At 34.5% G+C, this 25,864-nt stretch overlaps 1 protein-coding gene across 3 annotated transcripts in view; it reads left to right on the top strand.

Moving 5' to 3' along the window:
• LRBA (LPS responsive beige-like anchor protein) overlaps nt 1-25,864 on the top strand; it is a 731,121-nt gene that overhangs the window by 109,904 nt on the left and 595,353 nt on the right. For all 3 annotated transcript variants that reach the window (XM_032332488.1, XM_032332486.1, XM_032332485.1), the window contains exons 9-16: nt 563-709; nt 7,021-7,218; nt 7,423-7,556; nt 9,817-9,925; nt 10,461-10,613; nt 18,293-18,461; nt 23,066-23,145; nt 24,700-24,762. In XM_032332488.1, coding sequence (XP_032188379.1) covers nt 563-709; nt 7,021-7,218; nt 7,423-7,556; nt 9,817-9,925; nt 10,461-10,613; nt 18,293-18,461; nt 23,066-23,145; nt 24,700-24,762 — 1,053 coding nt within the window. The remainder of the gene's footprint in view (nt 1-562; nt 710-7,020; nt 7,219-7,422; nt 7,557-9,816; nt 9,926-10,460; nt 10,614-18,292; nt 18,462-23,065; nt 23,146-24,699; nt 24,763-25,864) is intronic.

Below are 25,864 nucleotides of genomic sequence, written 5' to 3'. Positions count from 1 at the left end.
AGAGAAGTCACAAGTAGGCAGAGAGGCAGACAGAGAGAGAAGGGGAAGCAGGCTCGCCGCTGAGCAGAGAGCCCGATGCGGGGCTCGATCCCAGGACCCTGGGATCATGACCTGAGCCTAAGGCAGAGCCTTTAACCCACTGAGCCATCCAGGCACCCCAGCTCCATCCATATTAACTCATAGAAAAGGCAGATTGATTATGTCCTAAATTTAATTCATGATTTTCCTTCTTGTAACAAAGACTGCTTCTTTGCTTGCCCAAGTATGAACCTTCTCTGACTCTGATTTCCTACATCCACTTTTCATCAAGTTTTATTTATTGTACTTCGGAAAACTTGTGTTGTCTACTTTTCTGTGATGTCTTTCATGATCTCTACAGTAGGTAACAATGAGTGCATGAAGTGAAATGCTAAGTGAATTATTTTAATCTCCCCAGGTTGGTTTAGAATGGACAAAGCATTTATACCAATATTTATACCAGAACATTTAAGCAAATAGGTTGTTATTTTTAGAGGAGATAATTTTTGTTTTTTTCTCTAATAAAATATATTTTCTTTCACAGACCTTTGACAAATGTTTCCTGGGCTCATCAGAAACAGCGGATGCTAATAGAGTATTTTGTGGCCAGATGACTGCGGTTTACCTTTTCAGTGAGGCTCTTAATGCTGCTCAGATTTTTGCTATTTATCAGTTGGGCCTGGGATATAAGGTACTTTACTTGCTGTTCACTAGTTAGCCAGTATTAATTGAGCTTTTTTAAAAGGGAGGAGATGCATGGGGCAACCTACCTAGGATTACAAAACCAAATGTCAGAGTAATCATAGGTACCACTGGTAAGTTACAGGAATCTGAATGAAGGGTACTTGAAAATTTTTGAGGGAAACATAGTATACTTGTATATGTGGGGCACTGTGCAACTACTAGCTCAAGTTTCAGCTTTAGTTCATGCTGCATTTCTTTGATGGTGTCTGTCTTTGCATAACTACATTTTCAACAGTTGCTATGATAAAAAACAAGTACCATGTGGAAATTAATGTGGAACAGGAAATGAGGATGATGGTGTGAAATCTGATTACAAATTTGAGAGTTCATGCAGTGCCCAAGATGCATAAAAAGTAATAAATAATTTTGCCAATATAATAATGAAAGAAACATTTTTTTTGACTTGTGCCTTAAGTTTTTTAGATGACTATTAAATTGTTAAAATACAAAATTGTTTGAGCTGAACCACTTAATATTTTGATCTAAAGCATCATAGATAATTACTGAAATGCTAAGACTGTCATGAACTAACAAAATTTGGAAACCTCTGTGTTAAGCCATTGTTAGTCTAGTTTGGTTTCAGGGAGCAACTTAGTTTGCTATGTTCCTTTGAAAACAAAATCTGTTTTATTGAGTTTAATATACACACACAGACACACACACACACACACACACATATTTATACTGTTACAGTGAGTAAAGTATACATATTTTATTTTATTTATTTTTTAAAAAAGATTTTATTTATTTATTTGACAGAGTATAAGTAGGCAGAGAGGCAGGCAGAGAGAGAGGAGGAACCAGGCTCTCTGCCAAGCAGAGAACTTGATGCGGGGCTCTATCCTAGGACCCTGGGATCATGACCTGAACAGAAGGCAGAGGCTTTAACCCACTGAGCTCCCCAGGCACCCCAAGTATACATATTTTAATTAGTTTTGACAAACGTATAACTACCACAACAATCAAGAAATAGAATATTTTTGTTCCTGCAAAAGGTTCATTGTCAATTCACATTGCAATGCAATGGGTGGCTCAGTGGGTTAAAGCCTCTGCCTTTGGCTCGGGTCGTGATCCCAGAGTCCTGGGATGGAGCCCCACATCGAGCCCCGCATTGGATTCTCTGCTCAGGACGGAGCCTGTTTCCTCCTCTCTCTGCCTGCCTTTGTGCCTACTTGTGATCTCTGTCAAATAAGTAAATAAAATCTTTTTTTAAAAAAATTGCAATGCAAAAGGTTCATTGTCAATTCCTCTGTTAATTCCTTCCACTTTTCTAATCCCTCTGCATTCCTGTTGAGAGAAACCACTAATCTGTCACTTGATTAGATTTTTTAAAAGGTTCTATGTAAATGGAATCATGCAACATGACTCCTTGGAGTTTGGTTTCTTATGAGTCATACATGTTGCTTTGTTGTTGTAGCTCCTTTCTTTGTATTGCTTAGTAGTAGTCCATTGTATGACTTCATCACAATTTTTTAATCCATTGTTCTGTTGATGGACATTAGGGTTGTTTGCAGTTTTGGCTGCTGTGATTAAGCTGTTATGGATATTGGTGTATGAGTCTTTGTGCTGACACATATTTTTATTTCATAAATATATGAGAGTGCAGTTACTAAGTGATAATGGTAACTGAAATTGTCAAATCCTTTTCTGAGGTAGTTATATAATTTTACATTTGTATAAGCAGTGTAGGAGTTTTCTACTTGTTCCACATTCCTAAACATCTTATATTGCTGGTCTTTTTAATATTAGATGTTTCAGCGAGTATGTAGCAGTATCTCATTTTGGTTTTAATTTGCACTTTTGTAATGATTAGAGATTCCAGGCATCTTTTCCTTGCTTATTGGTCATTTGTGTATCTTCCTCTGTGAATTTTGTTCACATCTTCTGCATATTTTTGTTTGGCTCCTTAGTGTTGAGTTTTGAGATTTCTTTATATATTCTGGATATAACTCTTTTATCAGTTGTTTGAGTTACAAATATTTCTCCAATGGTCTGCATCTTGTCTTTTTTCTTTCCTTCCCTCTTTTTTTTTTTTAAAGAAATTTTATTTCTTTATTTTTTTAAAAGATTGTATTTATTTATTTGACCCAGAGAGAGAGAGAGAGAGCGAGAGATCCCAAGCAGGCAGAGCATCAAGCAGAGATAGAAGGGGAAGCAGGCTCCCTGCTAGCAGAGAGCCTGATGCGGGGCTTGATCCCAGGACTCTGAGATCATACCTGAGCTGAAGGCAGAGGCTTAACCCACTGAGTCACCCAGGCGCCCCAAAGATTTTATTTTTAAGTAATCTTTACACCCAGCATGGGGCGCAGACTACAACTCTGAGATCAAGAGTTGAGTGCTCCATCGACTGAGCCAGCCAGGTGCCCTGTCCCCATGCCCCTTTATTGTGGCTTTTGAAGAACAGATGATTTTTTTTTTTTTAAAGATTTTATTTATTTATTTGACAGAGAGAGATCACAAGTAGATGGAGAGAGAGGCAGGCAGAGAGAGAGAGAGAGAGGGAAGCAGGCTCCCTGCTGAGCAGAGAGCCCGATGCGGGACTCGATCCCAGGACCCTGAGATCATGACCTGAGCCGAAGGCAGCGGCTTAACCCACTGAGCCACCCAGGCGCCCTGAAGAACAGATGAATTTAATTTTTATCAATTCTAGTTCATCAACTTCTTTGGTTATTGCCATGATTTTTATATCCTAAGAAATCTTTATCTATTTCAAGGTTGGAAAGATTTTCTCCTGTTTTCTTCTCTTCCAGTTTCAGCATTTATATTTAGGTTTATGACCCATTTCAAGTTAATTTTTGTGTATGGTATGAGATAAGGGTCAAGGTTCATTTTTATTGCATATGTGTACTCTGGTGTTACCAGTACTAATAGTTTGTAAATAGTATTCTTTCTTTATTGCCTTACCTTGGCATCATTGAGGCTGTATTATATTTCAATGACTTGTATGTTTTTCTTATGCCAATACTGTATGTATTATCTTGGTGAGTGTTAATTTCATAGTAAATCTTGAAAGCACAAAGTCTAAAACCCTCAACTATTTTCTGTTTCAAATTGTTTTGGCTTTTTAAAAATTTTTTTATTTTTTTATTTTTTAAGATTTTATTTATTTATTTATTTGACACATGGAGAGAGAGAGATCACAAGTAGGCAGAGGCAGGCGGAGAGAGAGGGGTAAGCAGGCTCCCTGCTGAACAGAGAGTCCGATGCAGGGCTTGATCCCAGGACCCTGAGATCATGACCTGAGCCTAAGGCAGAGGCTTAACCCACTGAGCCACCCAGGTTCCCCTGTTTTGGCTTTTTTTAAGCCCTTTGCATTTCTAGATATCTTTCAGAGCCCACTTAATCATTTTCTACAAAGATGTCTACTGGGATTTTATTTAGCGTAGTAATGAATATATAGATCCGTGAGGGGCAGATTGGCCATCCAACTTATACTGAGTTTTCCAGTCTGAGAACATGATGTATCTCTCTATTTACTTAGTTTTAAAAAAAATTCTCTTGGTACTGTTTTTTGGTTTTCATTGTATAGGCCATATATACATTTTGTTAAATGTATTCTTAGGTATTAATGTTTTTTGGGTAATAAGTTGTATTTAAAAATCTCAGTTTCCATTTATTTGTTTCTAATATATAAATACATAGTTGAATTTGTTTATTGACCTTGCTAAATTTGCTTATTAGTTTTACTAGCTTTTTTACCTGCTTGTTGTTCCTCAGTTTCCTACACATTCATGTAGACTATAGACTGTAAGTTTTATTTCATTTCCAGTCTATATGCCTCTTCCCTTTTTTGCATTATTATACTGGTACCTCATACCCCTATTCCCCTTTAGTAACCCTCAGGTTGTTTCCTATGGTTAAGAGTCTCTTATGGTTTGTCTCCCTCTCTGATTTCTTCTTGTTTTATTTTTCCTTCCCTTCTCCTATGAACTTTGTTTTGTTCCTTAAGTTTCACATATGAGTGAGATCTTACAGTAATTGTCTTTGGATGCCTTTTATTTCTTTGCCTAATAGCCCTGACTAGAACCTATACTATAGAGCATCTTGAGGATTTTATGCTGTGTGAAATATACCAGTCATAGAAAGACAAATCCTGATGATTCCATTCATATGCGAGATCTATAATAGCAAACCTGTAGAAACAACGAATAGAATGGTGGCTGCCCAGGGCTGGGGGAGAGAGAAGAGGGGAAATTTCTGATCAGTAGGTATAAAATTACAGTTATGCGGGGCGCCTGGGTGGCTCAGTGGGTTAAGCCGCTGCCTTCGGCTCAGGTCATGATCTCAGGGTCCTGGGATCGAGTCCCGCATCGGGCTCTCTGCTCGTCAGGGAGCCTGCTTCCCTCTCTCTCTCTCTCTGCCTGCCTCTCCATCTACTTGATTTCTCTCTGTCAAATAAATAAATAAAATCTTAAAAAAAAAAAAAAAATTACAGTTATGCAAGATGAATATGTTTTCATATAGGAACATTGTGCCTATAGGTAACAATACTGTATTTTATACTTAAGTATCTGTTAAGAGGAGAGATCTCCTGTTAAGGGTTTTTCCACAATCCAACTGAAAAAGAAAATAAAAACAGGAAAAAATGTTGAAAGCAGACATCCCTGTATTTTTATTGATCGTAGGAGAAAAACCATTCTATTTTTTTTTTAAACCATCATTGTAGTGTTTGCTATTAGCTTTTCACAGATGTTCTTTGTTAATTTGAGGAAGTTCACTTCTATTCCTGGTTTATTGGCTGTTTTCATCATGAGGATGATGAAATATAAAAATCTTTCGTATGTTGTGTTTAATGAAGTAATGTGTTGCTTTGAGTATTTTGTAAGGATATTGTTTTTATCTTAATTGTATCATAGTATTTACACAAGAATATTATTTCAGTAAGTTAGCAGCAATTCCTGAAAAGTGTCAGATTCTTAGTTTTAGTTTTGTGTAGATTTAGTTTAGATTTGTTAGTAGGGGTAATTTATTTCTAAATTCCACTCAAAATAGCAAAAATGTTTGTTGTGCTATTTCTTTTAAAAAATGCACCTGCTAATGTTGAGGTACTATTCTTTGAATAGTAGTGGAGACTAAATGTTTTTTTAATTGAACTAGTTTCTGATCTTTACTGTGCCACAAATTATCTTTGTGGTCTCAAAGAAGTCAGTTAATTTCTTTGGACTTTCTCGGTTTCTGCCTTTGGAAAATGCATTATATAATCTCCCAGATCATACAGCTATACATTAAGTTCGTAAATAGGTTAGCTGTTGTAATTTGCCCAAATGACATTTCCCCTCAAAAGCATTTATTAACTTGTTTAAAAGCATGTATTTCAGTTATGCCAACATTCCCATTATTATTAGCTTTTGTGAAATGAAAAAAAATTGAATATTAAATCAGTGCTTTGGAATTTATTAACAGTTTATATAAGCAGAAATTTAGAAAAATGATGTATTTAATAAAAGCTTTTTAAATGTTTCATGTAGAAGCCAGAAAAGTAAAGACAGTCTTACCCTGTTATACATTTTATTTTTTTATTTTTATAGTATTAAAGCAGAATTCACAAGTTGAATTAGGCCAAGATAGCCTAATTGTCCATGGACAAATGAATGGATAAAATGTGGTACATATGTGTAATGGATTACTGTTCACTTTAAAAGGAAGGAATTCTGACATGCTGCAGCACGATGAATCTTGAGGACATTATGTTAAATGAAATCAGCAAATAAAAAAATACACTAGGAGTCCATTTATATGAATTATAAAAAATAGTCACACTTACAGAATCAGAAAGTAGAATGGTAGTTCCCAGGGAATGGGGAGAGGTAGAAATGGAATATTGTTCAATAAATATTGAGTTCCAGTTTTGCATGATGTACAAGTTGTGGAGATTTGTTGCACAATAATATGCATACTAATACTACTGTACTGTAAACTTACAAATCTTTAAGATGGTAAATTTTGTGTAACATGTTAAGCACAATTTAAAAAATCCAGAAAGACAAAATACAGTGAATAAAAAAAAAGATACAGTACCTGCTGTAGGACAGTAAGTTTTGCATTTTTTTATTGTAAGGTTTTAATATCAAGTTGAGTTCATTTCCATTATATGTTTAAAGTGAACACAGTGCACTTTAGAATTAACAAACAGGGTTCTTATTCGATATTAGGAAAATTATCAAAGATATGTTCCTTAAATTTTTCTATCTGTGGTGATTTGTATTTAGATTTTCTTTTTGTGGTATATTGTCTTAATTGTTCCACTTTTTATTTTAGGGTACATTTAAATTCAAAGCAGAAAGTGATTTGTTTCTTGCTGAGCATCACAAACTTTTATTGTATGATGGCAAGCTCTCTAGTGCCATTGCATTCACATACAATCCACGTGCTACAGATGCCCAGCTCTGCCTTGAATCATCCCCTAAGGACAATCCTTCAATTTTTGTTCATTCACCGCATGCACTTATGCTCCAGGTACTAGCTATAATCTTTTTTTTTTTTCCTTAGCTATAATCTTTTAAGGATATTTTTCATGGTGGATTTTGGTGTATTACTGAGGTGTATTAGGTAGCTTCTATTAAATATATGCAATGTAATAGTATTATTGTTCTTATTATGCTTTATTTTAATTATTTTGAAAAATCATTAGAATCTTTACTGTATCTTCTATTTCATAAGGATGTGAAGGCAGTTTTAACACATTCCATTCAAAGTGCTATGCATTCAATTGGAGGAGTACAAGTGCTATTTCCACTTTTTGCACAGTTGGATTATAGGCAATATTTATCTGATGAGGTTGACGTGACTATATGGTGAGTGGCTTTATTTTTTTTCTGTAATTTGATGTGAGAATTACTTTCATTACTGTTAGCTTACACAGTATTTTTTCTCCCTTTTAAATTTATTGTAGGGTTAAAAGAGAGACTATAATTTAAAGAAATTTGTGAACTATAAATGTTACTACAAATTCTATCAATAATAGTAATATTAATCTAAATTATCAGTAGGAAAGATGAAAGCTGTAAACATAATAAACTTGTTTTGAATGAATTTGAAAATAATGATTTAGCAAAAATAAATACTTTCTTTCTGTCATTCCAATTTAAAAAGATAAGTTGGGATGCCTGGGTGGCTCAGTGGGTTAAGCCGCTGCCTTCGGCTCGGGTCATGATCTCAGGGTCCTGGGATCGAGTCCCGCATCGGGCTCTCTGCTCAGCAGGGAGCCTGCTTCCTTCTCTCTCTCTCTGCCTGCCTCTCAGTGTACTTGTAATTTCTCTCTGTCAAATAAATAAATAAAATATTTAAAAAAAAATAAGTTATTTCAGGTTATTACATGGCAGTGATTTATTACAGGGATTTAGCTTTTTATTTTTAATCATTGCATATAATTAACTGAGCTTTGGTATTTTTTAAAAAATTATATTGTACATTGGACACATTTGTCTTCTCTCTTACAGTATAGATTCTGAAAAAGGTAGAGACATAGGAGGACACAATATAAAACCTTGAGGGGGTGTTTAAATGAATTTTCCATGACTATATATTCTGTGAGACTAGTAATTATGTTTAATGTATTATTTGAGTAAATGAGTTTTCCATTCTTTCTTTTTAGAATTCTCTCATTTCTGCTTTTATATATAAGTTGATATCTACTATCAGTGTATGTATTTAATGATGTAGTAATTTTTTTGGAATTATTTTTAGGCAACAAAATGACTTTTTTAACTCTTTCTTTTTTTAAATTGTTAAGTAATTTCTATACATAATGTGGGGCTCAAACTCACCATCCTGAGATCAAGAGTCACACACTCCACTGGCTGAGTCAGCCAGGCACCCCAGCTTCTTTTATTTTCACTAAGGAATGAGCTATCAAATCAAGTACTTAGGGCATTTATTTATTTATTTATTTAAATTATTTAGTTTTTTAAAAGATTTTTGTTTATTTATTTATTTGACAGAGATCACAAGTAGACAGAGAGGCAGTCAGAGAGAGATGGCAGGAAGCAGGCTTCCTGCTAAACAGAGAGCCTGATGTGGGGCTCGATCACAGGACCCCGGGATCATGAGCTGAAGGCAGAGCTTTAACCAACTGAGCCACCTAGGCACCCCTACTTAGGACATTTAAAAAAATTAAAATTATTCTTGACATATTGCTACTTCATAAATTTTTTGTGTGTTCGGGTTTGAAACCTTTGTAACAGAGCTCAGTTATTTTTTTCTTGGTTATCTCCTTTTTTTTTTTTTTTTTTTTTTTTGGTTTTTGTTTTTTAAACTTTTCAAAATCTTTATTGGAATAGCTGACATTTTAAAAGCACTTTTGTGGAGGAGGAGGTTGGCTGCCAGTCAGGCTCTCTTTTTTTGTGGAGATATCTAGAGCCTTTGAGAAGGAGGTGACAGCTGACCTTATTCCATTCCATTTTCAGTATCTCTAGAAGTTTGAGGATGGGAGAATGACTGTAGCCCCTATTCAGTTTTAAAAGTCTTTCCAATTGACTACTGAATCATGATTTTCCTGTCAGGATAAGGTACAAAATTCTTAAGTTAGTGTTTGAGGACTTCAGTTAAGTACAGTTTTACTTATTTTTCCCTTTGTGAACTCCATTCAAACCAGGCCAGTCTGGAGCCCTAACACATACTGAGTGTTTCTACCCTAGTGTGTTTGCTCTATGTATCTTCCCCTTTGTTTGGCCTCTGTCTAAAATTGAATATACTTGCTAATCTAAATTATATATATTCTTTAAGGACTTCATATACTTATGTTAGTTGTTTTATTACTTGTTTTTGGACATTGCTAATTTTTCTCTAGTTCATGCATGTTTCCTCTTGTTGTTTCTAAGTAATTCATTTACTAATAGGTTGGTGATTAAGTATATGGGATAAATAATTGGGTAAGTCCTAATTCTGCATTCAAATTTTAGTACTGAGATAAAGTTGGAGAAAATTTTATTAGAACTTCAATTTCCTTGAAATAGAGAACATTTTTTTTTAAGATAAAAGAAAGACTGTATCTAATAAGCCCCCCACCTTTAAAAAAAGTATTTTTTTGGACAATTGCCTGTTTTCTTATTTTAGTTCAACTTTGCTGGCTTTCATCCTGGAGTTGCTGAAGAACTCAGTTGCTATGCAGGAGCAGATGCTTGCCTGCAAGGGCTTCTTGGTAATAGGATACAGTCTTGAGAAGGTAGAGTATGAAATGCTTTACATTTTCTGGTTTTCATTTTCAGGCCATGGATTTGGTCTCCTACGTGGTTGAGAAATTTTTTCTGCAAGTATGTCTCCTTGGTTACATAAAATTACCAAAATTAAAATAACCTTTTGTTTTTTGACCTTGTCTCTATTGCTTTATTAGAGAAATGTAGCATTGCGTCTCATGGCGTCTTTAACTTTGAGCATAGTTTGTGGGCCAACTTTTTTCTGATATTGACAGCCTTTAATTTTCTTTCCTTGCCTTGTATTGGTAGTGAGCTTTTTTTTTTTTTTTTTTTCTAATAGGGGGGGTGTGGGGTTGGGGGAGCAGAGAGAGAGACTGTGAGAGTGAAAGAGAGAATTTTAAGGAGGCTCCACACCCAGTGCTGAGCTGGATGCGGGGGCCCAGTCTCACAACCCTGAGATTGCGACCTACATGGAGATAAAGAGTCAGTTGCTTAACTGACTGAGCTACCCAGGGGCCCTGGTAGTGACCTTTGAACTACCTTTTTTTTTTTTTTTTTTTGCAGTCTTCCAAATCCCATGTCAGCAGAGCAGTACTTGAACTTTGTCTTGCATTTTCAAAATATCTGAGTAATCTGCAGCATGGGATGCCCCTACTCAAACAGTTGTGTGATCACATTCTTCTTAACCCAGCTATATGGATTCATACCCCAGCCAAGGTAATATATATATACATATTTATGTATATAGATTTTGTTTTACTATTTTACCAAGTTCTTGTAGTTGAGAAGAGTGATAATTATGAGGATTTTCTTTTATCCTTTCACATGCTATCATGTAAAATTTCAATAGGTTGTGTTTTTTGATAAGCATACTTTTTTTCTTTCGGTATATTTGCGAGTCAGTGTATCTTTTCTTTTTTTGTAGAGCAGTGTTTTTTTTTTTAAATTTTAATTCCTTTGTGATTAAAAAAGGTGTTATATTAGTTTCAGGTGTACAATACAGTGATTAAACAATTCTGTACATTACCCAGTGCTCATGACAAGTGCACTCCTAATCCCTGCTACCTATTTCACGCATCACCTCACTCCCCCTCCCCTCTGGTAACCATTAGTTTGTTCTGTAGTTAAAATCTGTTGCTTGGTTTCTCTTTTTTCCCTTTTGTTTGTTTCTTAAATTCCATATGAGTGAAATCATGTGGTATTTGTCTTTCTCTGACTGACTTATTTAACTTAGCATTATACTCTCTAGGTACATCCATGTCATTGCAAATGGCAAGATTTCGTTCTTCTTTATGACTGAATAATATTCCGTGGTAGAGATGTACCACATCATCTTTATCCATTCATCTGTCAGTGGACACTTAGTCTGCTTCCATAATTTGACTATTGTAAATAATGCTTCTATAAACATAGGGGTGCATAATGCCCCTTGAATTAGAGTTTTTGTATTTTTTTGGTAAATATTCAGTAGTGTGATTACTGGATTGAAGGGTTCTATTTTTAATTTTTTGAGGAACCTCCGTAGTATTTTCCATGTAGGCTGCACTAGTTTGCATTCCCACTAATGGTGCAAGAGGTTTCTTTTGTCTCCACATCCTTGCCGACACCTGCTTCTTGTGTTGTTGATTTTAGCCATTTGACAGGTGTGAGGTGATAACTCACTGAGTTTTGACTTGCAGTTTCCTGAGGATGAGTGGTGTTAAGCATTTTTTCCTGTGTCTTTTGGGCATTTGGATGTCTTCTTCAGAGAACTGTCTGTCTATTTCTTCTGCCCAATTTTAATTGGATTGTTTGTTTTTTGGGGGGGTGTTGTATAAATTCTTTATATATTTTGGATATATAAACCCTTTATTAGGTAGGTCATTTGCAAATATCTTTTTCCATTTATTAGGTTACCTTTAGTTTTGTTGATTGTTTCCTTTGCTGTGCAGAAGCTTTTTATTTTGATGTAGTCCCAGTGGTTTAGTTTTGTTTTTGTTTCCCTTGCCTCAGGAGACATATCTAGAAAAATGTTGCAATGGCCAAGTCAGAGAAATTATTGCCTGTGCTTCTTACAGAATTTTATGATCTCAGGTCTCACATTCAGGTCTTTAATCCATTTTGAGTTTATTTTTGTGTATGATGTAAGAACGCTGTCCAGTTTTGTTCCTTTGCATACTGCTGTCCAGTTTTCCCAGCACCATTTGTTGAAGAGACTGTTTCCACTGGATATACTTTCCAAGACATCTCAGTATTTTTTTTTTTAAGATTTTATTTATTTTATTTGACAGATAGAGATTACAAGTAGGCAGAGAGGCAGGCAGAGAGAGAGGGGAGGAAGCAGGCTCCCTGCTGAGCAAAGAGTCTGATGCAGGGCTTGATCCCAGGACCCTGGGATCATGACCTGAGCCGAAGGCAGAGGCTTTAACCCTCTGAGCCACCCAGGCACTCCGACATCTCAGTATTTTTAAAAAATAGAGCTATAGTCTTCTGTTAAATCAAAATTTTGAGAGAGACTTTGATTTACTAAGTATAAATTGATACTTTGATTTACTAAGTATAAATTTGATTTTTACTAAGTATAAATCAAAGTTGGACAGTTCCAATGTAAATACAATGTTTCCTATCAACTTTAGCTCTGTTCTGTTACCAGTATGCATACATATCAATGTGTACATATGTATATATACATATGCATGAGTTTAATTCTGCAGGAACAGTTGAAATGTCACCTGGTTTTAAGGCTTCCATGATATACTGGTCTTCTTTAATCATTTTAATTCACATGAATTTAAATGATTAAATACAATTATATTTGTACACAACTTATTTAGTACTGTAACAATAAACCAATTACTTCTAAGTGAATATAATTTGTGATAAAGTATATAAATAAAACTTTTGTTAAGTCCTAATGTTGTATTAAATTGCCCTAAGAATATTAATTGTGGTAGTGTTCAGGAGAACTTGAAACAAATTTTTGTTAAATTGCATAATTGTATCTGCCTTATCTATAGTTTTTGTTAGAAGTATCATTTCATACCTATTAATTTCCTCTCTCCCTTTATCCCTGGTGATCCACTTAGAGTGTTTATCATTGTTTAGGTTGGAATCATACATACTTATTTTAGTTGTCAGAAAAAAAATGCAGACTTTCTTTACTTCTGGACTCATAGTATCTTATTTTCAGTTGGTCTTTTCAAATGTTAAAGAGAAAAACAGCTGCTGACTCCCGATTGCCATTTGGAAATAATCAAAGGAGGCAGCTGGAGGTTATACCTTTTTATCTCTGGGTTCAATTTTGACCTTTTTTTCTTCTATGACCCTCAGTCTTATTTCTTTTCAAGGATTGTTTCAAGTTACTTTTTAAACCTTTTACTAGACACTTTTTTTTGTTTTACTAAGCAACATATTTGTAAGGCTTTGGATCTCTTTTGATGTGGTGAAAAAGCCTTTTATTAGATACTTAGTTGTAGAGGAATATTTTTAAAATTCATTATATCATTTTCTTAGGTTTCTGGTATTACACTCTATTTCTTACCTCTTCCTTGTTAATAATTTTAATTTTGTTTTTTGAATTTATAATTTATTTGTTAATATTAAACTTTCCTTGTTTTAAAAACACTGTTTTGTGTATCCATAAGGGATTATATCTACTTTAATTGTATTATTAATTGTATTATATGGAAGTTTTTTTTTTTTAAAGTTTTTTTTTTTTTTTAAGATTTTATTTATTTAGTTGACAGAGAGACAGTGAGAAAGGGATCTCAAGCATGGGGAGAAGGAGAGGGGAGAGGAAGAAGCAGGCTTCTTGCTGAGCAGAGAGCCCGACTACAGGGCTCAATTCCAGGACTGGGATCATGACATGAGCAGAAGGGAGACACTTAACGACTCAGGCACCCCTACTTTAATTGTATTATAAAGATAGTTCTAAAATGGTTTTCTGAAGTTTGTTTGCACAGTTACAGGGAGGAAGGTAATTTTTAAGAAAAAAAAATACAACATGATGCATACAAAATGAGGTTTAGGGTACAGATGAGTGAGCATAAAGTTTAAGCTTCATTAGCTTCATGGTAATTCTACCTGTGGTTATGAAAGGTGAAGGTATGTATGTATGGATCAACCTTTGCTTTTGGAAAAGGATGTTTACTCTGCTGGTATAATATCCATTCATCTTCTCAGAGACTGTCTTTTTTTTTTTTTAATGTTTTTATTTTTTAAAAATCTTATTTATTTATTTGAAAGAGAGAGAGATTACAAGTAGGCAGAGAGGCAGGCGGGGGGTGGGGCGGGAAGCAGGCTGTCTGCAGAGCAGAAAGCCCAATGTGGGGCGCGATCCCAGGACCCTGAGATCATGACCTGAGCTAAAGGGAGAGGCTTAATGCACTGAGCCACCCAGGTGCCCAGAGACTGTCTTTTTTTTTTTTTTTTAAAGATTTTATTTATTTATTTGAGAGGGATTTATTGAGAGAGATCACAAGTAGGCAGAGAGGCAGGCAGAGAGAGAGGAGGAAGCAGGCTCCCTGCTGAGCAGAGAGGCTGATGCGGGGCTCGATCCCAGGACTCCGAGTTCATGACCTGAGCCGAAGGCAGCGGCTTAAGCCGCTGAGCCACCCAGGCGCCCCGAGACTGTCTTTTTAATGACCTAAATGGAGAGACGAAAGTTCTTGTATAAAATAGTCCTTCATTTGTTGAGTAACTGCTTTATGTTGGGCACTGTGAATGCTATGGTGAACAAACAGATCTAATTCTTGCCCTTACAGAATGCCTAATGGAAAAGACAGATGTTAACACATACAACTTGTATGGTTATTGGATTATATAATGAGTAAATGAGTAAATATTTATTCATTGTTAGCTTATGAATAATCTTGAGATCACCATTCTTACTCATCTCAATATGTTGATATTAGAGCCTTTTCATTTTTCTTTTACTACAGTATCATTCTCAAGAGACAGACTTTTCTTCAGTTTTTCATTTTTTATCACTATCGCTTTTTGGCCAGAATTCTTACGTTTTTAACATCTTACTCTCCTAAGATTATTTCTTAGCCTCAAACTGTGCAATAATTTTCCCATTGTTTTCACAATAAAGTAGTCCCTTTTCTAGCATTAAGTTTTCATGTCAATCATGTCCTTTCTGAGCTTTCTAGTTTAAAAACTCTCAGTTATCCTCAGTGGCTTGGCAAGTACTAAAATGTAAACCCAGAGCAGAGGTTCTCAATCTTGGCTGTCAGTAGAACCTGTTGGGAGAGGTTTTTTGTTCTTTTTTTTTTTTTTTTTTTTTTTTAAATAAAAAACAATTCCATACCCTCTACTCCACATTGTGTTTTATTTGATCTGGGGTAAGGCCCAGGCATCAGCATTTTTAAAACATGTTTTTCGGGTATTCTGTTGCACAATCAAGATTGTGGAGCATTTTATAAGATCTTGGGAAGCCTGTTGTTGTGTGATTTACCATTTTCCCTGTTTGAATTTCTACATTCTACCTATCTTACTGCTAATCTTCAAAGTCTACCTTAATACCTATTTTATTAGTCAGGCTTTTTTGAGTATTTTAGCTTATCCTATAATAATTTCTCTGGCCTCCAAATTGATTCTAATAACTCTTTGCTACTCATTTTGCAATTAATTACATATTTTGCAATTAGTTACATGGAATTAATTACATACATACTTATGTTTCTTTTTCTTTTTTTTTTTTTTTTTTTTAAAGATTTTACTTTTAAGTGATCTTTATACCCAGTGTGGGGCTGGAGCTTACAACCCTTAGATCAAGAGTTGTATGCTCTACCAACTGAGGCAGCGAGGTGCCCCTTTATAGATGTGTTAATTCTAGACCTTTTTTAAAAAAAAGATTTTATTTATTTATTAGATCACAAGCGGTTGGGGAGGTGGGGAGGAGGACAGAGGGAGAGGGAGAAGCAGGCTTGCTACTGAGCAGGGAGCCTGATGAGGCAGGGCTCAATCCCAGGACCCTGGTATCATGACCTAAGCTGAAGGCAGCTGTTTAACTGACTGAGTCATCCAGGTGCCCCAGTTCTAGAAAGTTTTTTAAAAGAATTTCCTTAAGGGGGCGCCTGGGTGGCTCAGTGAGTTAAGCCACTGCCTTCGGCTCAGGTCATGATCCCAGGGTCCTGGGATCAAGCCCCGCATCGGGCTCTCTGCTCAGCAGGGAGCCTGCTTCCTCCCCTCTCTCTGCCTGCCTCTCTGCCTGCTTGTCATCTCTCTCTGTCAAATAAATAAATAAAAAATTTAAAAAAAAAAAAAGAATTTCCTTAAGTAATTTTGTGTTTCAATAGGCATCTTCATTACATTGGTTTTTTACTTAAATTTAATTTACTTAAATTTACTTAATTTAAGTAATTTACTTAATTACTTTTTTACTTAATTACTTAAATTTACTTAAATTCAACTGGATTTCAGCTATTGAGAGATAATGTATATGTCATTGTATTTTTATAATATATCACTAAGCATAGTTGGATATAAATATTTTCTAAATGACTGAAATAGGATGGTAAAGAACTTGAACCATGAAGAAAAGTGTTGTATGGCCTCAGTGGTAAGTAAACTGGGCCTATCCATTTGAATAACATTGGCTGCATCAACATAATACTATTTTTCTGCAAGACAGTGGGATATTCCCCATATATATAGTTTTCTAAACTATAAGGATCATAAAATTGAACCTCAGTTTTAAGTGATTCAGCATATATGATTACTGATTGACTCCCTGATTCATTTAACTTTGTTTATTTTGGGGCATCTGGAAGATAGGTACCTAATTTGTGCTCTCTAACGAAATTACCACGTAACACTGACATATCTTGCGGGGTTGAAAGTGAAAATGCCATCCATGTCTAGGAAGGTAGCATAAATGTTCCTTTTTAAATGACTGAGAATAGGGGCGCCTGGGTGGTTCAGTGGGTTAAAGCCTCTGCCTTCGGCTCAGGTCATGATCCCAGGGTCCTGGTATCGAGCCCCGCATCTGGCTCTCTGCTCAGTGGGGAGCCTGCTTCCTCCTCTCTCTCTCTGCCTGCCTCTCTGCCTACTTGTAATCTCTGTCAAATACATAAATAAATCTTTAAAAAAAAATAAAGACTGGGAATAGTTTGGTCTTTGGTTAGGGGGCAAATATGTATGTCCTACTTAAAATTTTTCCACTTATAAAGTATATCTACTAGCAATGAATTGAAGAATTCTTGATTTTGACACAGTAGTAGAACAAAAGCAATCTTTATGTTGTGCTGTTGTGCTACAGTACTAGATTATAGCAGTTGGTGAGTTTTAAAGCTGTGCTTTTACTGAAATTTTGTACTAGTGTGAAATGTTTGGTGGTAGAGTAGTACCTATAATCCTATAATCTTTTGTTTCTTTTAAGAGCTTGTATTTTGAAGTTACTAAACTCTTATGTGTTTATTAAAATAATTTGGAAATAAGACTAGTAGGATCTTTTTTTTTTTTTTTTAAAGATTTTATTTACTTATTTGTCAGAGAGAAAGAGGGAGAGAGAGAGAGCACAAGCAGGGGGAGTGGCAGACAGAGGGAGAAGTAGGCTCCCTGCCAAGCAAGGAGCCCGATGAGGGACTCAATTCTAGAACCCTGGAATCATGACCTAAGCTGAAGGCAGACGCGTTACCAACCGAGCAACCCAGGCATCCCAGTAGAATCCTTTTCTAATTAGAGGATAATACTGATAAACATGTTGATAAACATGTTGAGGGATTGTAATTTTATAATCTATCAATGAGCTATTACAACAGAATTCTGTTTTTCTAACATCTCCTAAGGTAGGCTTTATGCTTTTTTTTTCTTTTGACTTCTACTTTTATTCTTTTTGAGTTATTCCTACTTTTTCTTTCTTTTTTTCTTTTTTGTTATCTTCTACTTTTCTGTAAAATGAAGAAAATTTCCAGCTTTTTAAAGCAACTATTCATAGTATGGTTAGTAAGCTTATGGTAAAGACATTATATATGCTCATGGATAATTGCTGATTGCTTAATAGGAATCAACAGTTATTTCCATGGAACAGTGCTTTAAAAATTTGGTGTATTAGGGGGTGTTTCCTTTATAATGTTATTGTAAAAGTAGCATTTACCTGGTTTAGCTTTATAAGGAATATATGTGCTTTTGTGTGTGTATGTGTGTGCGTGTGTGTGCACACGTGCCAGTGAATGTGTGTTATCTGTTAGCATGGATGTTACCATCAAGCTTGCATCTTACTTTGTGGAACAAGTATGATCCAAGTAAAGCAGCCTGAGAGTATTACTGGAATAATACTTTGTGGAACAAGTATGATCCAAGTAAAGCAGCCTGAGAGTATTACTGGAATAATATTTTTGCCCCTGGTAAAATATTAGGGGCAAAATGCTAAGCTGCTTCTTTGATGTACGTTCTTCATTTTGATTTTGTAGGTTCAGTTGACACTCTATACTTACCTATCCACGGAATTCATTGGTACAGTCAACATATATAATGCCATTCGGAGAGTTGGAACAGTGCTTCTCATCACGCATACACTGAAGTACTACTACTGGGCAGTGAATCCTCAGGATCGAAGTGGTATCACGCCTAAAGGATTAGGTATATCATCCCTGTTTATATATTTTGTCATAGATTTTTTTTCTTTTCTTTGTTTTAATATATTATTAAATTAATATAAGGAATTTATTATAATGTTATATGTTATTCTTGCAGTTTTTCTGAATATCATCATGGCAAAATTTTATTTTATTCTTCTTGATAATGTTAATAGTTTGTACTGAATTGAGGTTTGCGAGAGGTAACTTGCTACTTTCATGGAAGAATGCTACTTCTGCTGGTGTAAGTTGTTTGCAGAGCAGATAGGACTAGGATATTATTAAGGCACAGAAAATGAGAAGTTCTATATTAACATATGGTATTGATGCTGAAGCTAATTATCATATTGAGAATGAAAATCCATGGTTTTTGGGAAATAGAGATTTCTTGCTGAAGCAGGGGGTATATCTACTTCTAATAAATAATATAATGAGGCTATGAAATTTCAGTAATTATTTTTCCTGTATAATCAGGAAATTACTGGAGAGGTAATATTCATTTATCATGTCAGAAATTTATAGAAGGTATCAAAATAAAAATTTTGACAAATGGTGGATCTTTTGGTTTTAAATGAAACCTGCTTTAGATCGGCTATTGTAAAAGGAAGTTAATCAGCTTATATAAACTGGCATTTTCAGTTGAACTTAGTTCAAGTGTTTAGAATATGCCCCTTGAACTCAGTTTTATCTCCCTCCACCTTCTACGTTGTCTCTTTTCATGTGTTTTCTCCCTTACAGACCAAGCAGCCACTCTGCCTTCACATCCTTACAACTATAAGTCTAGCAAAAGAGTGTCTGCCTGTATTGAACGTTTCCAGCTGAAAAGTCTCTTTGTTGCTCATTGGCTCTGATTGCATCATGTGCATAGTCTTACGTGGCAGCTATCTTTCTGATTGCCCATACATGGGCATGGAAGCCCTTCCTATCTTTGAAGTACATGATCTCAGAGTGAGAATGGGTTCATTACCCTGATATAAAAATTGAAGGCTGCTTTGAAATCAGGAATTAGATGCTGAGAGTCATTGTACTTAAATGCTTTGGCTGTTCAGTGATTTATAAATACAATTTTCATATTAGTACAATGTTTCTTTATCCTTTTCAAAATCTCTTGCTTCTCAGAGGATACGCTATGTGTAACTTAGAAATATATGAGCACACACAGAAGTTGAATGATCTGTTTAAGGTGGTAGTGTTGTGGCGGAGAACTAGGTCATAATTTCCTAATGACTGTTTGATGGTACTGTAGGTATATCATGTACTGTCCTGCATATTAGTTTTATGTTCTGTCATTGATTTTATAACTGATTAGTGACCTTGGGAAAGTCTCATACTTTAAGTGAGAGAGCTGAATAAAGTTTGTGATTCTATTGTAGCTCTGTAACTGATTCTTTGTCTAGGAATTGTCATGTGGAACAAATTTTAAGCAATTTTCTTCCTATTTTAATTGATCTATTTGAGGTCTTGGTGGTCTTGTGCTTTGGTGGTGGTCTAAGAACTAGCTGTAAATAGTGATTAGTGGTGGGAAATTGCAGATAATATGAAGCAAACAGGTACCTAACTTTAGGATCTTACAACAATGGGTGTTTGGTTTCAGAAGCTTTCTACTTGGGAATTTTTTGTTTGAGACATGAAAATTATTTTTAATGTGAGCCATGTGTGACCAGAGATTATTTTTAAGAAGGGGAGGAGATGTCAGAGGTGGTCAACATAATGTTTCCTTTCTAAATGAACCAAACTGTGTTGAGCTGTACTTTTAAAAATGTTTGTATTAGCTTACACAAGAGACAGAAGTTTTTTTTTTTTTTTTTTAACTAAATTCACATATAAGTTTGGATTTTCTTTTGTAAACTTCTATTACTGTACTAACATTCTCAGAGTCTTTTAAAACAAAATATAAGTGCATATTATTATTGAATACAAATTTTATTTCCTCATTTTCATGTTTTGAAATTCATCTAACCTTAAAAATAAACTCCCTTCATTGTAATTTCAAAGTCACCCATTTTGTACATTTAGAGCACTGTATATACTATTGTATGTGAGATTGAATGTCTTTCTAGAGGCATAAAACTCTTTAAATTGAAGAATAATTGACAAACAGTATTATATTAATATCAACATAGTGATTTGATATTTATATGCATGATGAAATGGTCACCTCAATATGTCTAGTTACCATCTGTCAACATGCAAAGTTGTTACAATATTATTGACTCTATTCCTTACACTGTACATTAAATCCCTGTGACGTATTATTTTATAATGGGAATATTGTACCGCTTGACCTGTTCCTCTGTTTTGTCCATCCTCCCATCATCTTCCTTTCTCCCCTCTGGCAACTGGCAGTTTGTTTTCTGTATCTGTGAATCTGTTTCTGTTTTGCTTTGTTTTGTTCTTCAGATTCTACAAACAAACAAGTGAAATCATATACCATTTGTCTTTCCCTGTCTGACTTACTTCACTTAGAATTATACATTTTACGCCTGTCCATGTTGTCACAGTGACAAGTTTTCACTCTTTTTTATGGCTGAATAATATTCCGGTGTGTGTGTGTGTGCGTGCGCGCGTGCGCGTGCATGTGTATGTATATGCATATGAACACACACCACATCTTTATCCATGTATCTCTTGATGGATATTTAGGTTACTTCCATATCTTTGCTATGGTAAATAATGCTGTGCTTAACATAGGGATGCACATGTTTTTGAATTAATGTTTTTGTTTTCTTTGGATAAATCCTAGACGTGGAATTGCTAAATTATATGGCAATTTTATTTTTAATTTTTTGAGGTATCTCCATACTGTTTTCTATAGTGGCTGCACCATTTTACATTCCCACCAACAGTGCCTGAAAACTTCTTTTCTCTGCACTCACACTAATGCTAAATACTTCTTGTCTTTTCGATTTTAGCCATTCTGGCAAGTGTGAGGTGAAATCACATTATGGCTTTGATTTGCATTTCACAGATGGTTAGTGATGTTGGGCATCTTTTCTGTGCCTGTCGGCCATCTGTATGTCTTCTTAGAGATTTTTCTTGTTTCTTGAGGTTGGCCTGTTTTGATGTAAACTTCCCTGTTGGATCTGCTTTTACTGCATTTCACAGATTTTGGAACATTGTGTTTTCATTTTCATTTGTCTCAAGGTATTTTTTAATATCCGATTTTATTTATTATTCCATTGGTTTTTTAAGAACATGTTTTCTGGTCTCTGCATTTGTGTTTTTTCCCACTTTTATTCTTGTAATTGATTTTTAGTTTCATTATGGATGGAAAAGACACTTGATATGATTTTGGTTTTCTTAAATTTATTGAGACTTATTTTGTGGTCTGTCATGCTATTATTGTAGAAGAATGTTTCAAGTGCTTGAGAAGAATGTATCTTCCGGTTTTTTGGTGGGACTATTCTGTACATATCTGTTTGGTATATTTGTTCCATTGTGTTATTTAAGGCCAGCATTTTCTTACTCATTTTCTGTCTGGATGATCTATCTATTGATTGATGTAAGTAAGGGGTGTGGTAAAATCCCCTACTGTTACTGTATTACTGTCAGGTTCTTGTTTTTGTCTAGTAATATAATTCGTTTTATTAAATATTTATAAGTGTTATATCTTCTTGTTGGTTTAATCCCTTTATTATGTAATGCATTTTGTCTCTTACAGCTTTTTAAAAAGTCTCCTTTGTCTGATAAAAGTATTGCCAGACCAGTTTTCTTTTTATTTCCTTTTGCATGGTGTATCTTTTCCTGTCACTTCACTTTTAGTCTTTGTGTGTCTTTAGAGAGTGAGTCTCCTGTTGGCAGCATATAGAGGATTTTTTTTTTTTAAGTTTGAAAGTTTTTACTGACAGGTACATACTTATTACTATTTTGTTCATTGTCTTCTGTTGTTTTTCAAGTTCTTCTCTATTCCTTTCTTCTTTCCTTGCTCTCTTTCCTTGTGATTTGATGGTTTTGCTTAATGTTCTGTTTGGATTCCTTTTTATTTTTTTGTGTTTGTAGTTACCATGAGCTTCATATCTAACAACTTACATATATAGAAGCCCATTGTAAGTTGGTGATTCCTTAGGTTCAAATGCATTCTAAAAGTACTACATTTTTACTCTCATCTCCCAATGTTTTATGTTTTTGGTATCATATTTTAAACTTTTTATTTAGTGTATTCCTTAACTAATTATTGTAGCTATAGTTGATTTTATTACTTTTGTCTTTCAGTCTTTATATACTCAGTTTTGAAATGAGTGATCCCCCTACCTTTACTGTAAAGGCAGTTTACCTTTACCTTTACATTGCCTTTGCCAGTGTGATTTTTTTTCTTTCCTGTATTTTCTTATTTCTAGTTAAAGCCTTTTTCTTCTGCTTAAAGAATTCCCTTTAATATTTCTTGTAAAGCATGTCTAGTGATAATGAACTTCTTTAGTTTTTGTTCTTCTGGGAAACTCTTTATCTTCCTCTCAATTCTAAACAATAATGTTGAGGCACATGTCTCTTTAGGTGACTCATTTTATGTTTCTCATAAATATATAGAAAAAACTCTTAGGGAAGACAGTTTTATACTTTGCTTTGAGGTCTTTGAAACACTAAGTATGTGTACATATTATTTTTTCAAAGATGGACCACGACCTAATCAAAAAGAAATACTTTCTCTACGAGCATTCTTGTTGATGTTCATTAAGCAGTTAGTGATGAAGGTGAGTTTATACTTGTCCTTTAGCATGTTCTGTATTTTAACTTAAAATTTCACATAAATTTTTGTTGTTAAGTCTTTGTTTACTCTTTGTTGGGTTATTAGTATTACACTTTGGAAATACTGTGAAAGAGACTTGATTCTATGTTATTTTGTTCTTTTTTGCACACATATGGATGTAAATCATAGCAGAATTGGAGATTGATAATTGTAATATATGTTGTATGAATTTCTCTAGGGGTTCAATGGGTTCATTCTTTCATTCAGTAAATATTTACTGAGTTTCTGTTAAGTACTAGATATTATCCATGGCAGTAGTGATAGGGTAATCAATAAAACTCTTCAAGGAGGTAACATTTTTAGTTGGTCTCTTGTACTTGACATTCAGATTTTGAGAAAAAATTTCCATAAATAAAGGTACCAGAAAGATGCATCAGCCTTTAGAAATTATCACATTTGTCTGATTCTTATTGTGTTGTAGGTAAAGTATTTATTATTTTTAAGAAAGGTATTTTGATTTTATTAGAGAACAATGTATAAATGTATTTTTTATCAATATTTTATTATTTTCCTATGTCATTTTCTTATTTTTTAGAATTTAATATTATGTTAAGTGGGTCAAACTTTTAGTATATCTTTTAGACTCAAATTCCTTATTTCTATTTACAAAAATCTTATTGCTTGATTTTTGTGTTTAATTTTTTCAGTGATTTTGTTTCCTAATTCTTTTTTTTTTATAAATTTGATTTTATTTCTTTTCCAGTGTTCCAATATTCATTGTTTATGCACCACATCCAGTGCTCCATGCAATATATACCCTCCCTAATACCCACCACCAGGCTTACCCGACCACCCACCCCACTCCCCTCCAGAACCCTTAGTTTGTTTCTGAGTCCACAGTCTGATGGTTTGTCTCCCCCTCTGATCTCTCTTATTGCTCTTTTCTCATTTCAGCTTTGTTTTATCATTGATAAATTGGTAGGACAGGTTAAACATTTACATACTGAGTTCATATTTAAAAGTGCAACGTTTTCTTCAAGGAACAATACTACTCAGTTTTTAGAGCCTGACATTTATTTATTTATTTTATTGACATATAATGTATTATTTGCCCCGGGGTACAGGTCTGTGAATCATCATGCTTACACATTTTAACTGGTAATTTTAGAAGCTGTTCTTTTACTCTTCAAATTTAACAGAAAAAAGAAATAGAAAAGTTGTCTTCTATATTTAGTGGAGTGATAGTTGTGAATAGTACTCTTTCATCATGAACTATTGGTTTGCTTACTTTGGGACTCTATAGCTTTATTAGATAGCCTGTCATATAAAACAGGATACTTGATAACATATCTTTGACTTCTACACAGTCTTGAATATAACAGATCTTTGGTGTTTCCCCTAATTCATGTTTTAAATTTAGATTCTATATTTAATATCTTTGTATATTTATAGCAATTGACCAGGTTGACAAATGTTAGGTGTATTATTCACCTTCTAAAAAATCTTTTTAAAATGCATGTGTAAAATACTTTAAGACACTTATATTATGTTTTTAAAGGATTCTGGAGTAAAGGAAGATGAACTGCAGGCCATTCTTAATTACCTCCTCACTATACATGAGGTAACATTTGAAATTTATATTTTGGGATTTTGTCTTTTGAAGCTGCATTATGATCTTTTTTTTTTTTTTAAAGATTTTTTATTTATTTATTTGAGAGAGAGACAGTGAGAGAGAGCATGAGCAAGGAGAAGGTCAGAGGGAGAAGCAGACTCCCCATGGAGCTGAGAGCCCGATGTGGGACTCGATCCCGGGACTCCGGGATCATGACCTGAGCCGAAGGCAGTTGTCCAACCAACTGAGCCACCCAGGCGTCCCTGCATTATGATCTTTTTAAAGTAAAAACGTTTAAGTGATCTTTCATTAATGTAACTACAATGGAGAATAAATATATTTAGGACCTAAGTCTTAGCAACTGTCATTTAAATACCCTTTATTACCACAGGATGGCTCTGAAAATAATCATGAAAAGTTTTTAAAAGTTTTGAAATTAGATGTCATTGAACTAATAAGAAAGTATGTCAAAGGGCGCCTGGGTGGCTCAGTGGGTTAAAGCCTCTGCCTTTGGCTCAGGTCATGATCCCAGAGTCCTGAGATCGATTCAGCTCTCTGCTCAGCAGGGAGCCTGCTTGCCTTCCTCTCTCTCTGCCTGCCTCTGTGCCTACTTGTGATCTCTGTCTGTCAAATAAATAAAATCTTTAAAAAAAAAAAAAGTATGTCAAAGAATACCTTCATTGTATCTCTAGGAACCAGTGTAACATGTGGAAAATAGGTTATGAAAATGACTAAAAATGTTTAGATTTTTAAATTCATAACAATCTTCTAACTGATTTTGCATGTTCAAATACTGGTAAGTCAACTTATTTATAATGGGATTTGTAATTACGTGGTTGCAAAGGAGGTTGAAAAATAAGTTGAAATGTTTTGGGTTTTTCCTTTATTATTTTGCCCGGGGAAAATGTTATATACTCTGATTTAATCTAATTAAATAATTGGATTAAGTATTTGTTAAATAAGTAAAATTTAGAAATGATGTAATTTCATGTAAAGCACAGTATTTCAAATGATATTTACATTTCTGTTTTATAGCTCATATCTTATGTTTTAATAAATATCTGTTATGGTGTAAAATAATGTCTTTTTAAATCATGAGTAAATGGGAGAT

Source organism: Mustela erminea, chromosome 2 (genome assembly GCF_009829155.1).
Source record: "Mustela erminea isolate mMusErm1 chromosome 2, mMusErm1.Pri, whole genome shotgun sequence".
NCBI lineage: Eukaryota > Metazoa > Chordata > Mammalia > Carnivora > Mustelidae > Mustela > Mustela erminea.
Note: the sequence above shows the minus strand (reverse complement) of the source record. Positions and strands in the feature narration are given on the sequence as shown.